Below are 26,820 nucleotides of genomic sequence, written 5' to 3'. Positions count from 1 at the left end.
GCCTACACAGTGTGGACGTCTGATTTTACAAATAGAAGTCAGAGTGATACCCATGATTGCAAAGCACCAGAAACAACACAGAGAAGCTTGGGATAGGGTCTGAACAGTATCTGCATCTTTTCTTATCAACAGCTGGGGAAAATTCAGTTTTAGATCTCAGGGAGGTTGCAGGGAGTTGAAGTATGCAGCTCTAAGCACAAGCAGCTATCGAATATTCTAGAGTTTTCACGTATATTCTCTTGGTACCAGTCTCAGAGGACTCAGAGGCATTATCCCCCTTCTCCAGAGAGGAGGCTGAGGTTTGAGGACTGATTTGATGGGCATCTCATAGCCATGAAGTGATAGAGATGGGACTTCACAGGCAAAAAGCTCCCTCTTCTTTCTGTTATGGACCAAGTGGTCCAGGGATGAGGAACTTTCAGCTTGCTTCATTTAAAAAAACAATCTACTGGGGCATCTGGGTGGCTCAGTTGGTTAAGCATCCAACTTTGGCTCAGGTCATGATCTCGCAGTTCCTGAGTTTGAGCCCTGCGTCGGGCTCTGTGCTGACAGCTTGGAGCCTGGAGCCTGCTTCAGATGCTGTGTCTCCCTCTCTCTCTGGCCCCTCCCTGCTCATGCTCTGTCTCCCTCTCTCAAAAATAGTTAAACATTAAAAATACTTAAAAAAATTAAAAAGCAATTTACTTTTTAACATTGCTACAGTTTTTGAGTATGATCAGGTAAAGGCTTAGGAACTATACAGTCAAGTTGTATAAAGTTCCAAACTGCTCCAATAGGCTGATCGTCAACTTCCCTCCGCTGCCACCCCCCCACCCCCACTTTCCCCCGCCAGGAAGTAATAAGGACTTTCTGAATAATACAGAATGGAATTCTGAAGCAGAAAGTTCACCTTTAAGGAATGCATAGGCAGAGTGTGTTTCCTGATGTTACGAAAGTTAAAATTTTTAAGATTAAATAAGGGTTTAGAGGAGCATTTTTCTTTCGTTTTTTTTTTTTTTTTTTTTTTAGAAACAGACTCTCTCTCTCTTTTTTTTTAATGTTTTATTTATTTCTAGGAGAAAGAGAGACAGCATGAGCAGGGGAGGGTCAGAGAGAGAGGGAGTCACAGACTAAAACAGGCTCCAGGCTCTGAAATGGCAGTCAGCACAGAGCCCGACGCGGGGCTCGAACCCACGCACCATGAGATCATGACCTAAGCGAAAGTCGGTCGCTTAACTGACTAAGCCACCCAGGCGCCCCGAGCATTTTTCTTTTGAAGGCGATCACTTTAATCCTTTGAAGGATCTTTTTGGTGATGTGGCCTTCAGTTCCAATAATAGACACACAATTCTGGGTTATGAAGGGAAAGAGCAGAAGTGAGTGGATACAGTCTGGATTTCTTCCCTAACTGCCACTGTGAGGAAGACAAATGGCTTTTGGTTCCTGTCACCTTGAGGAACCTGCCAGAATGTTTCATTTCATGATTTGTGTGCCCGATAGGACATCGGTCCACGGTCTGGTTCAGTCAACCATCAGTCAAGGAGCTTGCAGGATGGTAGATTTGTTCTTCTTGCAGCTCCTGTGTAGAGATTCATCTTGCCTTTGGGTGATAACTGAGCCTGTGAAAGTTCCATAGCTCTGCTCAGATCGTGAACGGATAGTATGTCATACTGAAGTTCGTAACTTGGTTTTTTGCCATTGTCTCCGACCATTTGCACTTCTTTCTCTGATGGAACTGAACTCAAATAAAAAGCCCAAAGTACAACTTGGATTTGACGTAGGTACATTACTAAGACATCTCCTTGCATGGGTTTCTCACCTCGTTTTCACACTTCATAGACAAGAAAACAAAGAGCTTGACAGTATTGAATCATAGACGTAACTTTTAGTGTGTAGTTTGCATAAAGGTCTGCACCTACCCTTTACCTTATCAACGCTGAAACCTAGAATCACTTTAAAAATGTCCTTTAACATAAATTTTCACAATTCAGTGTGCAGAAGTCCTTACTTCAGGTATCTTTTGAGGTTGGAGAAATTCTAGTTTAGGAAATACTATTCTGAGTGACTTGTGATTATAGAAGTTCATTGGATTATATAGAAGGCAGTGCTATTGGCTGAATTTCATCTCCTCTCCCTTTCTATCCCTGCTACTGTTCATGTTCTTTCCTTTCCTTCTCCCTTGTGACTTTTAAGTACAGCTGTATGGAGTTGAAATGGACGTGCAATAAAGTGCACAATTCCATATGTGTGAACAAGTGTATTCATGTGTAGAATTATCACCTTAATCAAGATAATGGACATTTCTGGGGCACGGCGGCTCAGTTGGTTAAGCGTCTGACTGTTGATTTCTGCTCAGGTCATGATCTTATGGTTTGTGAGTTCGAGTCCCGTGTTGGGCTCTGGGCTGACAGTGTGGAGCCTGCTTGGGATTCTCTCTTGCTCTCTGCCTCTCCCCTGCTCTCTCTTTCTCTCAAAATAAATAAACTTAAAAAGAAAAAAAAAAGATAATGGACATTTCCATCCCTCACATGTTTCCTTGTGCCCTGTACATAATGCACAAGTCCCTTCTGCCACCATGCATCTTTCTGCCGCTATAGATGAATGTGCCCTTTCTAGAATTTTGCATAAGCGGAATCCTATAGTATGTATGTGTTCTCTTCCTTCACTCTGCATAATTATTTGCAATTCCTGTTGTGGTGTGTGGTAATAGTTTGTTCCTTTTTTTTTGCTGAGTAGTGGAAGTGGTCTTCCACTTGGTGTGGGGATACACCATGGTTGTTTTACCTCTTTACCTGCTGAGGGACTTTTAGATTGCCTCTGGTTTTGTCTATTGCAAATAATGCTGCTCTGAGCATCTGTGTACATGTCTGTGAAGGGACCTATGTTTTCCTTTCCCTTGGGGAAATAAATACCTGGGAGTAGAATGGCTGGATCATGCAGTAGGTGAGTGTTTGACTTGAAACTGTTTTCCAAAGTAGCTGTAACATTTTCAACATTCAACAGTAATGTGTGAGAGTTCTCTTTCTTCCACATCTTTTCCACCACTTGGGACTCTTTGTCCTTCTAATTTTTAGCCCATTCTAACTGTTGTATACTGGAATCTCATTGTGTTTTATTTATTTATTTATTTTTATTTTTTTCAATATTTATTTTTGAGAGAGAGAGAGAAACAGAATGCAAGTGGTGGAGGGGCAGAGAGAGAGAGAGGGAGACACAGAAACTGAAGAAGGCTCCAGGCTCTGAGCTGTCAGCACAGATCCTGCCGTGGGTCTCAAACCCACCAACTGTGAGATCGTGACCTGAGCCAAAGTCAGAAGCTAAACTGCTTAACCTACTGAGCCACCCAGGCACCCCAGAATCTCATTGTGTTTTAAATTTGTGTTTCTTTAGTGGCTAATGCTGTTTAACAACCCTTCACATGATTGTTTACCAACCTTATGTCTCCTCTGATGAAGTGTCTCTTCCAACGTTTATCCATTTTTTTTATAAACTTGGTTTTTTGATTCTTACTGAGTTTTGGGAATTAAAAGGAGCGCTTGGGTGGTTCAGTCGGTTGAGCGTCCAACTTCAGCTTAGGTCATGATATCATGGTTCGCGTGTTGGAGCCCGACACTTGTGCTCTACGCTGACAGTGAGCTCAGAGCCTGGAGCCTGCTTCAGATTCTGTGTCTCCCTCTCTCTCTGACCCTCCCCGCTCACGCTGTCTCTCTCTCAGAAATAAATTAAAAAAAAAAAAAAACATTAAAAATTTTTAAAAATGATATAGGTTTGTTATCAGATATATGATTGCAAATATTTGCTCCCTCATCTGTGGCTTAGCCATTATACTCATAACGACATTTTTTTTGAAGGGTGAAGGTTTTTAATTTTGATGTGGGCCAATTTGTTAGTGTTTTGGCAAAATGTACTGGGATTGTGCTAAATCTACAGAGGTCAATTGGAGGAATATCAAATTTTAATGACATTCAGTCTAATGTCCCATTAGCTTGGTATTTTACTTCATTTATTTACATTAATTTTTCTCAGCACTATTTATAGGTTTCACTTTATAGCCCTATCACTTTTTTTTGTTGAATTCATCCTTAAGTATTTAATATTTTTTGATGCTTTAGTAAATGATATTTTAAAGAAATTTGTCTCCTCTTGTTTTGTGACTGATATAAAGAAATACAATTGACTTTTGTTTGTTTATCTTGGCTACCCTAACCTTGTTAAACTCACTTGTGAGTGTTGGTAGCTTTTGGCAGACTCCCTCACATTTTCCACATCGATTATCATATTGTCTGTGAACAAAGTTCACAAAGTTTACTTCTTTGCAGTTTGGGTTTCATTTATTTCTGTATTTCTTGCCTTCTTGCACTGGCTAGATCCTCTAGTACGCTGTGGAGTAGAAATAGTTAGAGTGGACATCCTTGTTCTGTTTCTGACCTAAGGGAGGAGCCACTCAGGGTTTCACCAGGAAGGGTGGTGTTAGCTGTAGGTTTTTTGTAGCTGTTCTTTATCAGGTTGAAGAAGTGCCCTTCTGCTCCTAATTTGCTGAGATTTTTTTAAATGTTTATTTTGAGAGAGGGAAAGAGAGAGAGACAGACAAACAGGGCACGAGGGGTAGGCTTAGAGAGAGAGGGAGACACAGAATCCGAAGCAGGCTCCAAGCTCTGAGCTGTCAGCACAGAGCCTGATGTGGGACTTGAACCCACCAACCATGAAATCATGACCTGAGCCAAAGTCGGATGCTCAACTGTCTGAGCCACCCAAGCGTCCCAAATTTGCTGAGATTTTTTTTTTTAAATCAGGAATGGATGTTAGACTTTTGTCCCATTCTTTTTCCGCATCTTTAAGGTGATTGTATGATGTTAGAGAAATTCTTTTTTTCATATCGTAAGTTACAAGGATTGCTTTTCATATGTTAAATTAACCTTGCATTTCTGGGGTAAATCCACTTGGTTATGATGTGTTAGTGTTTTAATATATTGTTGGATTGAGTTTGCTGAAATTTTATTTAGGTGTTTTATACCTGTGGTCTTAAGAGATACTGATGTGTAGCTTTTGTGTAATGTTTTTGTTTGGCTTTTGGATCAGCATTTTGGTATTGTATCTGTGTATCCAAGCTAGCCTTATAAAATGAGCTGGAAAGTAGTCCCTTTCTGTAGTTCTCTGGAAGAATTTGTAGAGAATTGGTATTATTTCTTCTGGAAATGTTTGGTAGAATCCACCCTTGAAGCCATGTGAATCTAGAGTTTTCCTTGTGGGAACATTTTTAACTACAAATACAATTTCTTTAAAAGATAGAGCTCTATTCAAGTTGTCCATTCTTCTTGAGTGATGTTCGATAGTTTGTTTCTCCGGAGAAATTTGTCCCTTTCCTCGGAATTGTCAAATTAATTGGCAATTGAATAGATAATTTCATCTCTATTTTTTCCTGAGGAATCTGGCTAGAGATTTATCAGTTTTATTAGTCTTTCAGAGAGCCAGCTTTTAGTTGCATTAATTTTCTGTCATTAGTATTTTCTATATTGTTTTTCTATTTCCTTTTTATTAATGTTTATTTATTTTGGGGGGACAGAGAGAGTCAGAGCGTAAGTGGGGGAGGAGCAAAGAGAGAGGGAGACATAGAATCTGAAGCAGGCTCCAGGCTCTGAGCTGTCAGCACAGAGCCCAACACAGGGCTTGAACCCACAAACCATGAGATCATGACCTGAGCCGAATTTGGATGCTTAGCCGAGTGAGCCACCCAGGCACACCTGTTTTTTTCTTTTATATGTAAAAATATTTTCATTATGATCACTCTTCCTTCCTATTTTTTGCATATTTTCATTTAATTTGGTCATCTTTGTCTAGTCTCTTAAGGTAGTTCTTGCTTTTTTTAAACTATGAAATATTTCAAACATACCAAAAAATTACAAAGGAATTACTGTGTACCCACCACCTTAGATTAGCACTTGGGCATATTTACTCCTTATATGTCTTTAAAGTATAGATACGGTTGAAGGTCCCATCCTAATCCCCTTCTCACTTTACAGTTCTAATGAAGTAAATATTTTTTCAACTTCTTTATTTAGGCTTTCCATATTTGTATTTTTTCCTAAATAATGCATAGTACTGATGTATGTATCTATAAAGTTTACATAAATGAAATTTTCCTGTGTGGATCCCTGATAGCATTTTTTATTTAGCATAGTTTTCAAGATTCATCCATACAAATAAATATAGATCTTTAATATATAGATTTAGGTAATTAATTACTTTATGTTATTTATTAATTTTTTTTTAAGTAGGCTCTTTGCTTAATGTGGGGCTTGAACTCACAACCCCTGAGATCAAGAGTTTCATGCTCTACCAACTGAACCGCCCAGGCACCCCTGATTTGGTTAATTGATCTTAATTGCTATGTAGCATTCTAATGATTAAATACACCATTTTTTACATTTCTTCAATCCCCAAAAAGGTTGTTTCTGGTTTTTTGCAGTTATTAAACAGTGTAACAGTGAACTTCTTCTGGCATATCTCCTTGGCAGCTTAGGTTACAGATTCCATACAGCATACGCCTAGAGTTAGAATTGCTAGGTTAAATCCATATGAACTATTTCCACCTCAGTGGATATCGTCACAATTCTCTTCACAGTGGTTGTACTTACTTGTATTCCTACTAGGTTTTTTTTGTTTTTGTTTTTTGTTTTTACAAATAATTTATTGTCAAGTTGGTTTCCATATAACACCCAGTGCTCATCCCCGCAGGTGCCCTCCTCCATGCCCATCTCCCCCCACCCCCTCACTCCCATCAGTCCTCAGTTTGTTCTCAGCATTCAAGAGTCTCTCATGGTTTGCCTCCCTCCCTCTCCCCCACTATTTCCCTCCTCCTTCTCCCCCACGGTCCTCTACTAAGAAGGAGGATTTCCCTGTCAGGAGTTGTACACAGGTGTCAGTACTGGAGACCGTTAGTGGCTTACTGAGTTTGTGGCTTACACTGGTAAGGTTGTCCTGTGGGCCAAGTTGGCTTGTAGAGTTCCACTGTGATGTCCATACACAGGAAGAGAAGAGGAAAGACCCCAAAGGCCCATCCTGGACCTTCCTGGACCAGTTGGAATCCTCATGCAACTGTCTGTGTTGACATGCTGTTGGCGGCCCTTCTCTGCACAGGAGACAGGGAAATGTAGTTTGAGCTGGGCACATGGAATATAACAAAGAGGGGGTAGTTGTTGCGCAAGGCATACACATTTATTGTCACAGATCTCATTGCTAACATTTGGTATTTCTAAATGTTTTGTTTTTTGGGTGAGTTTGAAGTAGTATCTTTTTTTTTTTTTTTTAATGCTTGTTCATTTTTGAGAGAGAGAGAAAGAGTGAGCGAGCAGGGGAGGGGCAGAGAAAGAGGGAAAGAGAAAATCCGAAGCAGGCTTTGTGCTGTCAGTGTGGAGCCCAATGCAGGACTCGATCTCATGAACTGTGAGATTATGATATGAGCCAAAATCAACAGAGCCAACCAGGCATCCTCGTATCTTACTTTAAAAATGACATTTTCCAAATTACTGACAAGGTACAGAACTTTTTATGCGTGTGTTTAGGTTTTCTTTTTTGTTTTCTTTGTTTTGTTTTGTTTTTTGTTTCTTTTCTGTTTTGTCTTTGCCTAATTAAGCGTAGTGCTTTATTACTCAGGGTACTGATTCTTTGTTTGTACCCAAATAGATGCTTTTGTCTTATTTTTGAACTTTTGGTGTGGTATCCTTTGTCATGGGGAGATTCCCATTATAATGGAGTTCAATTTAGCAGATGTTATCCTTGGTGATTTATTTTTTTCATGTGTGATTTGAGGAAGAAATTTGTTTCCTACCCTGAAGTCATGAAGAACTCTTATTAAAAAGTTTTAATGTTTATTTATTTATTTTGAGAGAGAGAGAGAGAGAAAGAGAGAGTGCACGCACACGAGTGTGAGCAGGGGAGGGGCAAAGAGAGAGGGAGAGAGAAAATCCCAGGCAGGCTCCGCACTGTCAGCACAGAGCCCGGTAGGGGCTTGATCTCATAAACTGTGAGATTATGACCTGAGCCGAATTTAAGAGTTGAACACTTAACCGACTGAGCTACCCAGGTGCCCCTCTTATAAAAAGGTTTTAGGGGTGCCTGGGTGGGCTCAGTCGGTTAAGTGTCCAACTTTGGCTCACATCATGGATCTCACGTTTCTTGAGTTCGAGCCCCGCCTTGGTCAGTGCAGAGCCTACGTGGGATTCTCTCTCTTTCTCTCTGCCCCCTATCCCACTTGCACGTGCATGCTCTCTTGCTTTCTGTGTCTCAAAACAAATAAACTTTTTTTAAAAAGTTTTAAACCTTTACTTTCCAAAAAATCCATTTGGATTTTTTATATCTATGTTTGTGAATGCTCTGAGGTAATGATCTAATTTAACTCTTTCCTATCTGAAGACCACTGGTTCCAGCAACATTCATTGACTGTTCTTTGCTACATCTATATCATCTTTCATTTTTCCATGTGTACTATGATCTTTTGAATCTGTCATATTGGTCTTTTTACTTCCCCCTTCGTATGATTACCACTGTCTTTTATCGTGACAGCTCCACAGCTTTATAAAAAGTCTTTGCCTAGTAGATCAGGCTCCCTTCTTTAAAATTGTCTTGGCCATTCTTGGCTCTACTTTTCTTACATATGTCTTAGGATCAGCTTATAATCCTAATTATAAGATACGTGATAATTTTGATTAGAATCTAATTGGATTCTTAAGCCAGTTTAGGGGGTAGATTGACATCTTCATGATCTTGAGTCCTCATATTTGTTAACATGCTTTGCGTCTCTCTTTGGTCAGTTGTTATATCCTTCAGTCAAATTTTATACTTGTTTTCATCAATGTTTTGCTTCTTTTGTTAGGTATGTTCCTAGGTGCTTTATAGTTTTTCTTTGTATTGTGAGTGGTGTCTTTAAAAATTTCTTTTTTGATGTTTATTTTTGAGAGAGAGAGAGAGAAAGCAGGGGAGGGGCAGAGAGAGAGGGAGACACAGAATCCCAAGCAGACTCCAGGCTCTGAGCTGTCAGCACAGAGCCCAATGTGGGGCTCAAATCCACAAACTGAAATCATGACCTGAGCTGAAGACGGATGGATACTTAACTGATTGAGCCACCCAGGCGCTCATAAATTTAAACAATTTGTTTTCACAGTGGTTACTGTAGGCATATAAGCATATCATTGGTTTTATCTGGTTCTTATCTCTACGAACACTTATCTTGATCTCAGTGGTTCAGTTGTTCATCGTCCTTCACCTTTCTTTTCTGTAAATCCATATTTAGTGATTTCTACTTTCACATTTCAGTCATGTGAGTCTCCCATCTCGTGCTTGACCATGACAGTAATGTTGCTGTCGCTGCTTTTTGGGTAACCTCAGACCATCCCTCCCCACTTTTTTTTTTTTTTTTTTAAATGCAGTTCATTGCTGCTACTACTTATTCTCAGTCACAGTCAAAAGGAACTGCCTGAAGAAATCAGTTTACTTTAGGTTATATGCCTCAGTAACCACAACATCTCTCTGTCTCTGGAGCTGATTGCTTCCCCCCACCACCATTTCTAGTTTCCTTCCTACCTTTATTTCCCTGTCCTGTGTCTCTTGTTCTCTCCTGGTTGACTTCCTGTTTTTCCCTCCTTCTCCCCTCATTTTTTAAGTGTCGTTTTTTGGCATCTGCCAAGATACTTTATTTTGTACTTTACATATGTTAACTCATTTGATTTTTATCCTAGTCCATTGAGGATGGTGGGGCAGCCCTACTTCCTAGAGGAGGAATGGAGAGGGGGCCCAAGCTTGCGTAAGTGGGGGGGGGCATCTGGTAAGAAGTCAGGCCTTTCAGACCCTAATTAATATCCGCGGTCTTTCCATTTCGCTGTACTGCTGAAGTTAGATTCCTTCCTTACTGTTTTTCTGAGTAGAGGAGTTAAATGTGTGATCTTTCTCTCTAATGAAAATTTTTTTTAGAATATCTATTGAGATGGCATCTTCAGATTAAAATAAACTCAAGTGTTTGTTTTGGGGGAAGGGTGCTACTCAGCCCTTGGTGAACAGCAGTCTGAAAGAGCACCCAAAAAGAAAAAGAGCCACAGAGAGAGAGAAGAAAGACTTCAATAAAGCAAGTATTAGTAGTGGGGGGCTCAGTCGATTGAGCGTCCAATTTCGGCTCAGGTCTTGATCGAACTCAGGTCCCTGGGTTCGAGCCTGGTGTCAGGGTCTTTGCTGACAGCTCAGAGCCTGAAGCTTGCTTCAGATTCTGTGTCTCCCTCTCTCTCTCTGTGCCTCCTCTGCTCGCGCTCTGTCTCTCTCTGTCTTTCAAAAATAGACATTAAAAAAATGTTTTTGAGAAAATATAAGTAGAAATTCACTGTGTCAAATATGTTTTACAAATAATTCCGTGAAGCCAGGTAGCGACATGAATGTTCTGGTAGGTGATCTGTCCTTTCATGAGAGCATCGTTAACAAGTGTGTCGGTATTCATCATAGCGTATGCTTCCTACGTGTACGCAAAGGGTCCTTGCTTCTAGGTGTTGAGGGGAGCCAGAGTTCCGTAAACCGGGTTCTGTTCATGGCTCTGTCACTGATGGATGTTGTCCTGGGCAAGCCATTTTGCTTTCTCGGGCATTAATCTCCTACATAATCAATCCAGATAGGAGCTTAGTGGCCGCGAATCTGCCCAGATGCGGCTGGGTCCATAAATTAGTAACAACATGCAGACTCGTCATCATCCAGATAACTGTCCTCATTCTCAAGGTCCTCTGGAGTCCACGTTCATATGTACACGTCCTCTTACAGCGCTTGGCTGGTGGTGTCTGCTTGCATCTTGTGTGCTCTCAGGCAGATCTTGCGAGAACCATGTAGTTTTCCAAGTCACCTCACGTTAGATAATCCCTTTACTAGCATACCATTCCCTCTTGTGAGCTAGTTCAGCGCTTTCCAGTTCTGTTTCTGGGTTGTTGCTTTTTTTTTGTTTTTGTTTTTCATTTTTGGAATTTATGGACTGTTTGTTTAATTAGATTTCCAGCCACGAGATGGCTCTTATCAAAGGGCACGAACACTTCTGTGTCTCGTGTTACTGTTGAATTGCCTTCTGACTGGTTGAAAACACACTCCTGCCAGCAGGTTTTGAATGATCCCGTTTAATTGTAGCGTTCATTCATTTCGGGAATGTGTCCTGAAACCATGTGCCGGTGGAGGGTGCATTAGGCAGGGGAGGGGGTGACAGGCATAGCTAAGAAGTTGTATTTTCTATCAGAAGATGAAGTGCTGGACAGAACAGAGCAGGGTAAGGGGAGGCTGAGAGCAGATAACCTGCGTTTGCAACATCAGCCCCTGAGAAGGGGGCGTTTGGGCGAGGGTTGGATGCATCGGGTTTGCCTGACGTATCTTCATTCTTCCTTGTTCACTAATTTCAGAAGCTGATCTAGAACCTCCAGATTACTGTCATCGGTTTTCTTTGGTAGTGACAACGAACTGTTTGCCACATATTTTCTATATCTGTATTTAATTATGGGAAAGTTGGAACTTTTTATAAAAGCATAAAAGTTTCTGCGTAAGACTGTTCCTGTGTTTACAGTTAAGAGTGGGAACGTTGGGTGAATAGGTTTGGGTTTACAGAGGAGACTCTACTTTTCTGCCCAGGGCTTTAAGGAAGAACCAGAAATGACTTCAGGTTGCTTTTTCTCTCACTGTAGTTTTGTTTTAAGTAAAGGAAACATAGTACTTAATTCTGAGATGTAAAGGAATAACAGATATTTGTTATTTTATAGGGTGACTGTTGGATCTGTATGGAACTCATGTCTACCTCGTTTGATAAGTTTTACAAATATGTATATAGTGTATTAGATGATGTTATTCCAGAAGAAATTTTAGGCAAAATCACTTTAGCAGTAAGTACCTGGTTTTCACATTGTTCATTCTGTCTGTACTTCTTATAAAGATGGTGCTGGTGTTTTGAATGCACGTATCTGAGTGTCCTTCACAGAATGGTTTTGACCTTCCTGGAAAATCATTTGTAATAGGAAAAGAGACAAAGTCACCTTTGTGGGGTAACTGATACGAGCCATAAGAACAATTTTCAAAATATATGCTACGTAAAAACTATAATATTCTGTTCATTAAAATCACAATGAACCATAATAGATTGCATTGTAAATAGGACCAGAAAAAGAGATTTTCTGCTCCTTTTTAGCTGCATTGCTCTACCTACTTTTAAATTGGCTGTATTCTCACCATCGTCTCTGAATTAATCAGAGTTACAGCAGTCCCCTTGAAGTCCCTTCCTTGAAACTCTTAGATAACACATATTTCCTGTAGTTTAAGTTTTGAACTGCCCCCTCTAAACTATTTAAATTTTTGCCTAGCAATTTCAGTAACCCACATTGCTACTAATTGTGTCAGGTCACTTTCACCAGACTACCAGAAAGAAGAGCGGTACTCTTTTACATATGTGTTTGTAGTTTTGAAAGTGAATTCGTCATTTTCTTTCTTGCTCTGAATCGTTCAGCTGACCAGAGTTGTACACAGAGTTCTTTTCAGTGGGGTAAAATGAGTAGGATTCTCAGAAACCCTTAAGAATTTGAGCTAATGACACGACTTAGGTTAGTAGATGTACAAATTAAGTTTTCTAGGAAGTTGTAGGGTAAATATTCTGGTCGCATGTAATTTCCCACGTCTTCCTTTCCTGTGTCCTTCACTTTCTGTATAATCTACCTGCTAGCTGCCAGCTCATCCCATTTAATCATTAATGGTTAATGTAAAAATATATGGGCAGTTTCTGAACTATATTTTAGTCGAGAAAGGTGTGTGTGTGTATAATTAGAATTTTAGAAATCAGATTAAATGCTAGTCATCATAATCTTGAGATCCTTGAGTCTCATTAATATTTTAACTTATTTAGATAAATTGATGCATAAATCTAAATATTTTATGAGCTAAATGTTAAGTTATACACCCTTTCATATGGTTTTATAAAAAGAAGCTGAGTTACACTAGAAGCTTGTCTATTCTCGGGAATATATATGAAATTTCATCATCTCTCCCACTAATATACCAAACCCAGTAGTCCTAATAGTTTTAATGCAACAGTAGTAGAATAATGATAATAGTTAATGGTTATTGAATGTTTATTTGTGTCAGGCTAAGATCTTACAACATTTTCTCTTCATAGGAATTCTCTGTGGTAAATAGGGTAACCCCCTTTTTACACATGACTGACCTGGAGCATGGAGAAGTTAAAGAGTTACTTTGCTCTGAACTCCATACAGTTGTGGATGGTGCATGATTTAGGCCCAGGCAGCCCCATCCCAGAAGCCTGCTCTTGACCGCCATGCACCAGGGTGGTCGTGAAGTTGGGAAACACAGGCAAAATTATTTTATTGTATATTGCGGCGTATGTAATATAGAAACACTCGTCAGTCGTTTATTATATATTTGCCTACGTTTCCAGACTTGGTGATCATCCTTCCTCTTAAGCACAACATTTAAAATTACTTTGTGTTAAATCTCTTCTTGCTAATTAACAACCAGTGAACACAAGAGGCTTAGCTGCTTGAAACATTGCAAGTTCTATGTTCCTGACACCCAGCAGCTTGATGGGACAGAGACTTGACCTTTGATAGCAAATGGTTGGCCTCTTCTTTAGTCCTCTTTTAGCTGGAGATTGTGGACACTTTAATTCAAGCCCTGTTCCCTGCGTTCCTAAGAAATCAGTGATCAAACAGTATTGTCAATTCTGCATATATTGCCATGGTGGTTGAGCAGAGATACTTCAGGTCTGCCAAAGTTACTTGGAAGGCTTTGCACTGAGTGAAGAGGGATGAATAATTAGGAGACAGCAAGGAAATTTGGGAAAACTTCATTTAAATTAGAGGCCATAACACACCCAGACTATATGGACTCTCTTGTACAGAATATTTCCATTCTTGAAAGTTTGAAGGTGCAAGAAGCGTACAACTTTATAATGACTTACTGAAAAATTATAAGTTACTGTGTTCTTTTAATTGTCGGGGACCAGCATGTAAAAGTGACTAAGGTCTCAGGTCTAAAATAGTCATTTAGTTAATGTAAACAGTAGACAGAATATTGAAATAATGAAGCTTAAAAATAGACTATAAAGGGCTACCAGGACTGTTACCTGTGATAAACTGCGTGCTCTTTGATTAAAAGGATATTGATTATTTATCTCATCTTTGTTTTTTCTCCTTAGACTGTGAAAGCACTAAACCACTTAAAAGAAAACTTGAAAATCATTCACAGAGGTGGGTAGGAATCATTCTTTATAGATTAGAAACTAATCTGTAAAATTTCTTTAGTAGGAAAACATTATTGAAAATTACAGTGTCACTCTCTAAACGTTCCTGAAATACTTGTGTTTTTAGCAAAACATATTATATGTACCCTAACACTATTAGTATATTTTTTCCCAAAAACTTATTAATTTAATGTATTTTTTCCTTTGGGATTCTATAAATTTTAGTTTAACTTATTCATATATTGAGTTTAGAAATTAAAATAGATTTTGCTGTAAGTTCTATTATTCTTAGCTAAAAACCAGCTATTTGTTTGCTTTATGGATACTGTTTCTGTGTGTGTATACACATGGGCAGAAAGGTGGTCCTGGGGACAGCATGTGGAGGATGGTAGCTTGAGCATCATCCATCAGTTCGTTCGTTCATTCATTCATTCATTCATGTATGTTTATTTTTGAGAGGCCGAGCATGAACTGGGGAGGAAGAGCAAGGAGAGAAAGGCAGACATGGAGCCTGATGCGGGGTTTGAACCCACAAGCCATGAGATCATGACCTGAATCAAAGTCAGATGCTCAACCGACTGAGCCACAAAGATGCCCATCTTGAGCATCAAAAAATTTTTGTTTAATGTTTATTTATTTTTGAGACAGAGAGAGACAGAGAGTGAGAGAAGGGGAGCGATAGAGAGAGAGGGAGACACAATCTGAAGCAGGCTCCAGGCCCTGAGCTGTCAGCACAGAGCCCGATGTGGGGCTCAAACCCACAAACTGTGAGATCATGACCTGAGCTGAAGTTGGAAGCTTAAACCCACTGAAGCCCATCATCTGGAGCATTTTAAAGTCATGTTACTGTCCCCTTCAGGTGTTTCCTCTTTACTGTAGAAGATATTTTTGAAAATAGAGAGAGATGCTTTAATTTTTAACGTACATTGAAACTCATCAAAAGCATTTGTATTTGCATAGTCATCTCGGCCTGGTTAGACACAAGTCTGAATGTAAACATTTGATGTAGATTTATTGAAAGTCAGGGGGAATTATGAGATTAATTCAGCAAACGGATTACACCATTGCTGTATTTATTACTCTGCGAGGCTCAGGGTAGTGTGATGGTGGCTTTGAAGAAGCGCGCAAGCTCACTGTCCTCAGGACACTTGTAGTGGACAAATCCAGGACAGTAGGTGGCAGTGTGTGGTTCAGCCGCACAGTAAATAGGACAGAAAGTAGAAGGTCATATTCAGAGAAGTGGAAAACCTTGCCCTCTAGGAAACATGGATTCTAGCACTTAAAGAAATGAATAATTGGGGCATTTATTTAAGTAACTTTCATTTGGTGTTGACTCAGGACCACTGAAATTAGTTAGCCTTGAGCATCAGAATATTTCATTTAATTTTGCGTGGCTTAATGTTTGTTAAAAATAATAGTCGGTAGGCTTCTTATTTCCTCTTTTGGCCTAAAATCACGTAGGGTTAAGTCCCTAAACAAAATCAGTTTGTTCTTGCTGTTCATCTCATTCTCGTTTTGGGATTTTCCTTCCTTTTTCTGGCTGTATTTTGCACCTATGAGAGTATTCCCTTTAGGGCATTGAACAGTTATCTCGAGGATACTTGCCAATCACAGCAAAGCAGTAAGTCAGCCTGAGGAGTAGCTGAATGAGAGGAGTAGCTGAATGAGAGGAGTAGTTGAATGAAAGGGAAAAGCTTCAAAAATAACTTCGGTTTTCCTATTAATAAATGAAATGATGATTTTATAGCAGTCTTTTTTTTGTTTGAATCCACTGTGATCAGTTAGCCTTTTGGCTACAGTTAAGAGTGCTTTTGATCACAAGTAACAGAAAACCCTGATTACTGCCTTAAACTTCAAGGAAATTCACCATCTGTCCTGACAAGTCCCAGGGTAGGGTGGCTCCAACCCCGGTATGTTTTGGGTTCAAACTCCCTTCTTTTGACTCCCCTCTTCTTAATATGATGGCTGTGTCCTCAGGGTGGTAACTCCACAGCAGGTCACCAGCATCACTTGTGGATGTGACAGCCTCTTGGAGAAGCTCTTTCTCTTCCTGTTTGGCTGTCTTAGGAGCCAGAAAATCTTCCTTCTGTCTCTCCAGTGTTTTCTCTGGTCTCATTCACCAGAACTGGCTCGTGCCCTTACCTTAAGCTTGTTCCTGGCAAAGGCGCAACAGGCGACCCTGATAAGCTTGGACCATAGAGGCCCCGGTTTTGGAAGGTGGGGCAGAGCTACAAAGAGGAGGATGGAGACCTCAATAAAATCAAATGCAGATTCCGTTAGAAGGGATGGGCCGCTTAGGACAGGTGTTTGATAGGCAGTCAGCTTTGTCAGTGATGGTAAGAGAGCTTTTTTGAATTTTTTTGGAGATCATCTTCTGGGTATAGACAGATGTTTTTGTATCTTATCCTTATTTTTATCCTTGCTTTTTATTCATTGAGGCATGTTAGCGACAGTGAAATGGATAGAAGCATTGAGACAGGGGTAGAGAATTAATGAGCAAAGGTGGAGAATTGGCCAGACAGTGGATCTAGCACATTCCAATGGTGACTTCATTGTCTCTGAGGAAGGGTGAAAATCTAGGGGCCCATTTGGCAGGACTGTAAAACTTGGAGAACCAAATGGAAGCTTGTCAGATTTGCAGGAAAGCAGGCACACACTTTGGAAGGGGTGGAAATGAATCTGGTTTCTCAAGGATGACTCCAAGAAGGGATTATTCGGGGGAAACTAAGGTCAGAAAAATCTCTCAAGGAGAAAGGATTCCTAAGCGGATGCATTTATTGAGTACAAATAAAGTTCAGGTACTGCATCCGGTGTTTTCATGTCCAGCGCCCTGTGAATTAACAATTGTTTTCATCTGGTAGAAGAGGAAGTTGTGGCTGCCGAGCGAGTCGACCAGCTTGCTGCAGTTCACATTGTGAATTTCGGACCCAGATTTTGAGTCTTTGCTTCTTCGGTCCCAAAGCTGTGATCTTTGAGGTGGACTGGACTGGATACTTTCCTAAGTTCGATGAAGCTTGACTTTATAACTAAATTGTGGCTGGGTAGTTTGTATAGTTCACGTGTAGGTGGATAGTCCCTGCCATACTGTAAAGTAGCTTGGTTTACTCTTGTAGGTTAAATTCATTCTTTGCATTTTGACCAGTAAGTAATGCATTTGAAACAAGTAAATGAATGTAAGTCTTTTGATGTAAACAAAGAAAGCATTATAGAATGCCTACTTTTATTGTGAAACATTTTGATCCTGAAGTTTTAAGCATCGGCATTCAGAGCATTCTTTCCTCACTTTCCTCCTCTTAAACACCTGACTTTTGAAACTTGGATTATCTAAGGTTTTTCAGTAATTTTAATGCGCTTTAGCATATAGCTCATATAACCGATCATTTGTACATGGAATGATCTCTCTCTCTCTCTTACAGATATCAAACCTTCCAATATTCTTCTGGACAGGAGTGGAAATATTAAGCTCTGTGACTTTGGCATCAGTGGACAGCTGGTGGACTCCATTGCCAAGACAAGAGATGCCGGGTGTAGGCCATACATGGCAGTAAGTGCGAAGGCCAGATCGCCCTGCTTGATAGTCTTTGTGCCGAGAGCCCCTGCCCCTTGGTGCTCTCCTTCTCAGGGGTCTGCCTCTGGTCAGCAGTTTTACCATGCTGGACTATTCTCCTCTCCCCTAAAAGCCAAACCTAAGGTTCTAGCTTCTCCATGAAACTATGTCCTTGTCTTCCTTTATTCCATTGATGCCCCAGTGGTTCTCAGAAGGCACCCCATATGCTCTCTTGACTGTCGTAGATAACATTATAGGACCAGGGATACTAGGGGTCATGGGTCCACATCATCCGTTAACAGTGGAGAATGTGTCCTGAGCCACTCAGGGATGCATTTCTTCCAGCTGGAGAAGAATGGAGACTGGCATTCCCGGAGTTCCTAGTAGAGCTCACAGTGTCTGAAGGAATCTGAGGCTGGGTTCTGGATAGTGTGGGTCCCTTCTTTGGAGGTAGATGAAGCATGCTGACAAATTCAAGGGTACAAGTCTTGGGTATTTGACAGCTTAGATAGAGCCTGTTTCCCCTCGGAGACAGACTTTCACTGGCTGTCCATGGAGACAGACTTGCCCTGGCTGTCCATGGATACAGACTTACACCAGCTGTCCACGGACATGGACTTTTGCTAGCCGTCCACCAACACTGACTTACACTAGCCATCCATGGACACAGACTTAATGCTAGTCATCCACGGACACAGGCTTATGCTAGCCGTCCATGGACATGGACTTAAACTAGCCATCCACGGACACGACTTCCACTAGTCCTTCATGGAGACAGACTTACACTAGCTGTCTACATGATTCACACTCACTTTACCCCTGTATATATGGATTTACTGTTCATACAGGCTGGATTTTCATCCAAATTTGATTGCAAATGTAGTGTCTATATTGGAAGCACTTCCCCTAAGTGTTGGTGTCTTCTTTTTTTATTATTTTTTTGTAATGTTTTATTTATTTCTGAGAGAGACAGACGGACAGCGTGAGCAGTGGGGGGGTGGGGGGGGAGTCAGAGAGAGAGGGAGACACAGAATGTGAAACAGGCTCCAGGCTCTGATGTGGCTGTTAGCGCAGAGCCCTATGCGGGGCTCGAACCCACAGACTGTGCGATCATGACCTGAGCCGAAGTCGGACGCTTAATGACTGAGTCACCCAGGCGCCCCTGTTGGTGTCTTCTTTAATGTGGCCGTGATTCCTTGGGGACCATCACACTGCTCGTAAGTGGTGACATGTAGGGTGTGCAGAGTATTGGATCATTCCATTCAGCAGCTTTGGCCACAGTCTTTATGGACTTTGTGTGTGTGTGCATGTGTGCGCGTGTGTGCGTACAAAAAGAGATCTTCATTTGCAGTTTGGGCTCTGTGGATGTTGGCTGGGCAGGCAGATTATTGGGGACATTTGGAAGATCTTGCATTCATCATATAATTAGGGATAAATGGAACAATTTCAAAAGCAAGAAATAAAGCATATTAAACACAGAGCATTTGCGAATTCATGTGATTTACACATTTAGTGATGATGCCCTGAGAATTACCTAGAAGCAGTCGCCTTCGTTTTAGGGCTTGTCATAGCACTAAGGTGCCTAAGTACCTTTGCTGTGTGACACTGACGACGAATTCTGTTTGATTTATGCAGGTTTTAGCAAGGTCATTGGAGTACAGCGGGGGCTGAATGTTTGTCCTCAGGTGACTTTTTAAGAAAGAAAGAGACTTTGAGTTTTTGATTAGCAATAAGGTTCACAGGCCCAGGAGGGGCAGCACTTTTCATTTCCTGCTAAGCTTCTTCAGCTCTCGAGTCAGCAGGCAGATCATAAACTTCTCTGCCCTTAATCCTTCCTGGACTAAATGAAATGCTTCTGTCCATTTGAGTCTTGCGAATCCTGTAGATGGGCAAGAGTGTGGACCACATGAATTTTATTACAGCTTGATTCTTCTTTGATGCCTCTTCACAGGAGGTATCAGAAATGTATCTTCTCTCTCTCTCTCTCACTCTTTTTAATATTGATTTATTTTTGAGAGACAGAGATTAGAGCATGAACAGGGGAGTAACAAGAGAGAGAGGGAGACAAGAATCTGAAGCAGGCTCTAGGCTCTGAGCTGTCAGCACAGAGCCCGACACGGGGCTCAAACCCATGAAATGCAGGATCATGACCTGAGCCGACGTCAGATGCTCAACTGACTAAGCCACCTAGGCACCCATATCTTGTCTTTTTATTTAAGATTTATTATTTTATCTTTATAAGAATTGTGATTTCTTTTTTAGATTTTTTTTAAATTTTTTAAAAGTATTTGTTTATTTTGGGGAGAGCACAGTGGGTAAGGGGCAGACAGAGGGGGGCAGAGGATCCCAAGTGGGCTCTGTGCTGACAGGCAGACAGCAGCAAGCCCGACGTGGGGCTCAAACCCACAAACTGTGAGATCGTGACCTGAGCCAAAGCTGGATGCTCAACCGAGCCACTAGGTGGCCCATCTTTTTAGATTATTTAACATCAAAAGTGTATAAAATGTAGATTTGAAACACAGCTTTTCCATTAACCAGTAGTTAAATTTTGCAGCCTCCAAGTTTCCTCATCTATATGTGCACATATATAGATACGGTTACATTTGTATGTATGTGTTCCTGAGCATTTGAGAGTAAGTGGCCGATAAATTTCATTCTAAGCACTTCTGCGTGTGTCTGCTGAGAAAAAACACATTCTTCTATGTAACCACAGTGTCATCACCACACCCAAAACACAAACCTAAAATGATTAGCAAGAATTTCAGGGACGCCTGGGTGGCTCAGTTGGTTGAATGTCCGGCTTCAGCTCAGGGCATGATCTCAAGGTTCGTGGGTTCGAGCCCCGCGTCGGGCTCTGTGCTGACTGCCAGCTCAGAGCCTGGAGCCTGCTTCGGACTCTGTGTCTCCCTCTCTCTCTGACCCTCCCCTGCTCACACCGTCTCTCCCTCTCAGAAATAAATAAAAACATTAAAAAAAATTTTTTTTAAAAAGTTCATGGTATCACCTACTATGTACTTCATGTACAGATTTCCCAGCAACGTCCCACATTCTGGATTTGTCTGATTATCGGTTCCTCATAGTTTCAGGCTGTAAGTTTTTTTATCATGCACATGTCGCTGATGCTGTGTCTTCCGTGTCACATCCCATCACAGAGCACATCATGTTAGGTTATCTTATTAGTTGAGATGCTCATAGACACGCTTTTTCCCCCTTCTAAGCAATTGAAACATTGGTAAAACAGAAGCTCATTTTCTTAAGCTTTTTCCTTTGGTCTCCCACGCCAAATGTGTAATTGATACTCTTCATTTTTGAAGGATGCTTTCACCCACTGGCCTCTCATGCTTCCCGTCTGCTCTTCTCCACCACGAAGAGACTTCTCAAAAGTCACATCTGCTTCCCTATCTTATTTCCTCTGGCACCTCTCATTCTGTGATAAAAGCCCATCTATATTAGTTCATAAGATACTTAGTCTTAATTGGTAGCAGAAATCACGGCTCATTTTATAGTGGTGCTTGCTGAAATGTTTCAATTCATTTGTCTTTCTTTTTTTTTTTTTTTTTTTTTACAAATAGTTTATTGTCAAGTTGGTTTCCATATAACACCCAGGGCTCACCCCCACAAGTGCCCTCCTCCATGCCCATCTCCCCCCTGCCCCCCCACACCCATCAGTCCTCAGTGCTCAGCATTCAAGAGTCTCTCATGGCTTGCCTCTCTCCCTTTCCCCCACCATTTCCCCCCTTCTTCTCCCCCTTGTTCCTCAGTTAAGTTCCTCCTAATCCTCCTATACGTGCAAACATATGGTATTTGTCCTTCTCTGCCTGGCTTATTTCGCTCAGCATAACACCCCCAAGGTCCATCCATGTTGCTACACATGGCCAGATGTCATTCTTTCTCATTGCCATGTAGTATTCCATGGTATAGATAAACCACATCTTCTTGATCCATTCGTCTGTTGATGGACACTTAGGCTCTTTCCATGATTTGGCTATTGTGGAGAGTGCTGCTATGAACATTTGGGTACATGTGCTCCTATGCATCAGCACTCTTGTATGTCTTGGGTAAATTCCTAGCAGTGCTATTGCCGGGTCCTAGGGGAGTTCTATTGTTAATTTTTTGAGGAACCTCCACACTGTTTTCCAGAGGGGCTGCACCAGTTTCATTTGTCTTTCTTAAAATAGCCTATTAGGCATGGAAATCCAATCAACTTCTATCTCACCAGCACCAGGAAATTGTTGGTGTTTGTGTCTCCCTCTGATCCTTGTTCAACAAATTTGGTGATACATATTCATTCATATCCTGTCTCTCTCTCTGTCTCCGTGTTTTAAAAATGTTTTTTCTCCAGGATATAATTTCCATTTTCCACTCATGTATAAGACTGAAACAGTGGTATTCAGTTTTTTCCCTTTGGAAGATCATTCAGGTTTTCAAAATGTCTGGTAAAGAAATTATTTGCCAGTTCCTAGAAGACTTATTTTTGTTAAGAGGCTTTTATTACAGACCCTTTCTCTTTGCTTGTTACAAGTCTTTTCAGATTTTCTAATTTGCGTCAGTTTGGGCGATTTGTGTGCTTCTGGGAATTTTTCCATTCCATCTTGGTTCTCTGAGTTTGTCTTATAAGTTCATCGCCTCTGTTTCCTCAGGTTCAGATTCTGTTCATTTCTCCAGTGAATGGGTTATACTTTCCATTTTCTTGGCATGCTTTGTATTTTTGTGGATGTGAAAAACTGGACATTTTGAATATTACAACGCGGTGATTCTGGAACCCATGTTCTTCCCCTCTCCTCATGGTTTCTTTTGTTCATTACTGTGAGATGTAACTGTTTCTTTAGTGATTTTTTTTCCCCTAAAGTCTTGTTTTAAAGTCTGTATAATGGGGGCGCCTGATGGTTCAGTCGGTTAAGTGCCTGACTTTGGCTCAGGTTATGATATTGCAGTTTATGAGTTCGAGCCCCGTATCGGGTTCTGTGCTAACAGCTCAGAGCCTGGAGCCTGCTTCAGATGGTGTGTCTCCCTGTCTCTATCTGCCCCTCCCTTGCTCATGTTCTGTCTCTATCTCTCAATAATAAAAATGTTAAAAAATTTTTTAAAAAGTACTGAGAAAAACCTCAATGAAGAAACATCCTTCCCAAATCTAGCATTCCGCAGATATTTGTCAGTGGAACCCACTTTATTGTGTGGCGTGCCTGTTAATAACTACAAGAGATTCTAGTCTGTGGAAGACCATTTATTCAGGAGTGTTGTTAAGGATGTTACTGTGTCACTTAGGCTTTTCAGTTGGAAAAAAAAATAAATGCTCTTCAGGGTCGTTAGCTCTTGCTTTGCCAGCTTTGTCAATCCATTACATCCCAGCTCTTCTTGGTTTAAAAATTGGAGACCTCAAGCCACAGTGAGGTCCCACCTCACACCGACTAGCACGGCCCGAATCCACAAGTCAGGTACTAATTAGTGTTGTGGAAGGTGTGGAGACATTGGAGCCAACACGCACTGTTGGTGGGAGAGAACATGATACGGCCACTTTGGAAGAAGGTCCTGGCAGGTCCCGCAGCATTTCAGTGTAGAAGCTACAATAGGGCTCCAGTCACCGGGACTCTATTTCCCGACAGCAGTGACAGCGCTTGTCCACCCAGAAACTTGCACATGAATGTTCATAGCACATAACTACGTGAACGTATAACGCCCAGCGGTAGACATAACCCAGACGCGTGTCAGTGGGTGAGCGGGCACACGGGGGTACAGTGGACCATTACTCAGCCTCAAACCAAAATGACATTACCCACACGGGCTACGAGATGGATACACCTTGAAGACATTACGCTAAGTGGCAGAAGCCAGATACCAAAGATAACACGCTATATGGCTGCATTTCTGTGTAAATCCAGAATAGGGAAACCTGGGGTGATAGAAAGCAGATGAATATGTGTAGCGTGGAGGGCAGTGGCGGTACAGTGAGGTGGCGATGGCCGAAAGTGCGGGGCGGGAGGAAGGTTCTGCAAGTGACTGTGGTCATGGTCGCACAGCTCTGGCAGTATGAGAAAAGCCATTGAATTAAGCACTTCAAATGGGTGGGTTGGGTGGTGTATGGATCCGATCTCAGGAAAGCTGTTTAAAAACCAGTGGAAGGCGGCCATCGCTTGAGTCAGTACTGCGACTGCGGCTGGTGCACACAGTCCCCGAGAATTGTGACTTCACAGAAATCAAGCTTGGGAAGCTACTGTCCTTGGGCAACTCTGTAGTCCTCTTTGAACATGTGGGTTTGTGGTTGAGTAATCAGTGCTCTGCCTTTCTTTAGCGATTTGAAGGCTTATTTCTGAATGTTAGGGAACAGCTCCTCCCTCCCAGCCCCCCACCCCTCTGCATAATCTTGGGTGTCAATTCCATGATGGTTTTCTCCTAAGAGCTTTTTACTCAAATTTTGAATATTTTAATGATGCTTTTTTTTTTAATTCAAGTTAGTTAACACACAGTGTAGCCTTGACTTTAGGAGTAGAACCCAGTGATTCATCACTTACATATGACACCCAATGCTCATCCCAACAAGTGCCCTCCTTAATGCCCATCCCCCGTTTAGCCCATTCTCCCCACCCAACACCCCACCAGCAACGCTCGGTTTGTTCTCCGTATTTACGAGTCTCATGGTTTGCCTCCCTCTCTGTTTTGATCTTATGTTTCCTTCCCTTCCTCTACGTTTATCTGTTTTGCTTTTTAAATTCCACATATAAGGGAAATCCTACAATATATGTCTTTCTTTCTGTGACTGACTGACTTTGCTTAGCATAATACTCGCCAGTTCCATCCACATTGTTGCAAATGGCAAGATTTTTATTCGTTTTCATTGCTGAGTAGTATTCCATTGTATGTATACACCACATCTTCCTTATCCCTTCATCCATTGATGGACATTTGGGCCCTTTCCATAATTTGCCTATTTTTGATAGCACTGCTATAAACATTGAGGTGCACTTGCCCCTTCAAATCAGCATTTTTATATCCTTTGGATAAATTCCTAGTAGTGCAATTCCTGGGTCGTATGGTAGTTCTATTTTTAATTTTTTTGAGGACCCCCTATACTGTTCTTCAGAGCGGCTGTACCGGTTTGCATTCCCAGCAACAGTGCAAGAGGGTTCCCCTTTCTCCATACTCTCACCGACATCTGTTGTTCCCTGAGTTGTTCATTTTAGCCACTCTGACAGGGGTGAGTTGGTGTCTCATTGTGGTTTTGATTTGCATTTCCCTGATGATGGAGTGATGTTGAGCATCTTTTCATGTGTCTGTTAGCCATTTGAATGTCTTTTTTTGGGAAAGTGTCTGTTCATGTCCTCTGCCCATTTCTTCCCTGGATCGTCTGCTTTTTGGATGTTCAGTTTGGCAAGTTCTTTATAGATTTTGGATACTAACCCTTTATTCGATATGTCACTTGCAGATATCTTCTCCCATTCCATCAGTTGCCTAATATTTTTTGCCTAGCAAAACATTTTGGAATATTCAGGGAAAGAGTCCAGATCTGATTTGTTTCTCCCTTGATGCATATATATATGTGCATTCCCAAAGGAGGCTCATGTGCCACTTCTTCCGTCTGTACATGTAACAGCTTATCTGCAGTGGCTTGATATTTTCACTTCCTGGTGACTTTGAAATCCCATCGCATTATGCCTGTTTTTTTAAAAATGTTCAATGAAATAGCTCCACATTTGAAGAACTCTACTGTTGATAGTTTTGTAAATGTGTTTCTTATTGAAAGATTATGTCCTTGTTCAGTATATTAAAACTAGTATATGTGCTGCCAAAGCGAGCACTCAATATAGTAAAAATAAAGTACAGACTGGTAAAGTGGAGCATTAGTTACCCGTCATTCATTCATAAAGGGAAAAAACTGTTTTGTGGGTATATATCCTGCTGCAGTTTTATGTAAATGAATTCCCATGGCGCTTCCTCTTTTTGTCTGCTCTGTAGACATTTGCAGGCGTGTTTCCAGGTCAATGCATCTTCGTGTATAATGAATTTAGCCACCAGAAATTAACTGACTTTCTATTTTTGCCTACTTGCATTTTTTTAGTTTTTTATTATTTTTTTTCTAAATTTTTAAAAATGTTTATTTATTTTTGAGGGAGACAGAGCACGAGTCAGGGAGGGTCAGAGAGAGAGGGAGACATAGAATCTGAAACGGGTTCCAGGCTCTAAGCTGTCAGCACAGAGCCTGACAGGAGGCTCGAACTCACAGACTTGTGAGATCATGACCTGAGTTGAAGTCGGGCGCTTAGCCTACTGAGCCACCCAGGCGCCCCTATTTTTTTGTTATTCTAAATACTGCTGCAAAGTATTCTAAATACTGCTGTTTAAGCTGTTTCTTCACACAACTCTTTTCTGTCTTTCCTTGTCTATGTGTAAAAGGGTCATGCTTCTCAAGGCCTTTGGGGAAACAATGTATGATCAAAATGGTGTGTTTTCTCAATAGGTGTCATTCCACATTAGAATGTTACAGTTTTATCTTTGCTGAGTTGGTAGGCCCGAGTGGGATTTGTTAAAAAATTTCATGGGATTTTTCTTAAGTATTTTAAAATTATTGAGGAAGTTACATACTTTTGCATTTTTTTCTTCTATTTGGCCACTTTTATGTATTATCTGTTGCCAGTTTTTTTAAATAGGATGCCAGTCTTCCATAATGAGAACTTTAATTCTTTTCTTATTAGGCTACATATGTTTTCCCAGAAATTGTCGCTTGTCTTTAAACTCTACATATTTTGTGGTTGAATTACAGAAATAGAGAATTTCAATGCGGTTCGCTTATCAGTGTTACCTTTGCGGTTTCTGGCTGTTAGCATATCTTGAAAGGTTTTCTTTGTGCCGAGATCAGAAGCGGTTGTAGACACACATCTGAGCACCTAAGTTTAGGCCTTTGTTCTTTTACATTTCAGGTTAAAAAATTTTTTTTTTTTTTAATTTTCTTCTTTTAATAATCTCTCCCCTCAACATGGGCCTTGAAATCGCAACCCCAAGGTGAAGAGAGTCACATGCCTCTTCCACTGAGGCAGCCAGGTGCCCTTAA

General features: G+C 41.0%; 1 protein-coding gene across 2 annotated transcripts in view; it reads left to right on the top strand.

Annotated features, from left to right (window-relative positions):
* Window positions 1-26,820, top strand: part of MAP2K4 (mitogen-activated protein kinase kinase 4) — a 138,436-nt gene that overhangs the window by 90,056 nt on the left and 21,560 nt on the right. For both annotated transcript variants that reach the window (XM_039231583.1, XM_039231584.1), the window contains 3 exons: window positions 11,748-11,867; window positions 14,186-14,237; window positions 17,647-17,774. In XM_039231583.1, the coding sequence (XP_039087514.1) occupies window positions 11,748-11,867; window positions 14,186-14,237; window positions 17,647-17,774 (300 nt within the window). The remainder of the gene's footprint in view (window positions 1-11,747; window positions 11,868-14,185; window positions 14,238-17,646; window positions 17,775-26,820) is intronic.

The sequence above is a fragment of the Hyaena hyaena genome, unplaced genomic scaffold, assembly GCF_003009895.1.
Source record: "Hyaena hyaena isolate Hyena2069 unplaced genomic scaffold, ASM300989v1 scaffold_58, whole genome shotgun sequence".
Classification (NCBI taxonomy): Eukaryota; Metazoa; Chordata; class Mammalia; order Carnivora; family Hyaenidae; genus Hyaena; species Hyaena hyaena.
This window is presented reverse-complemented; position numbering and strand designations above follow the sequence as displayed.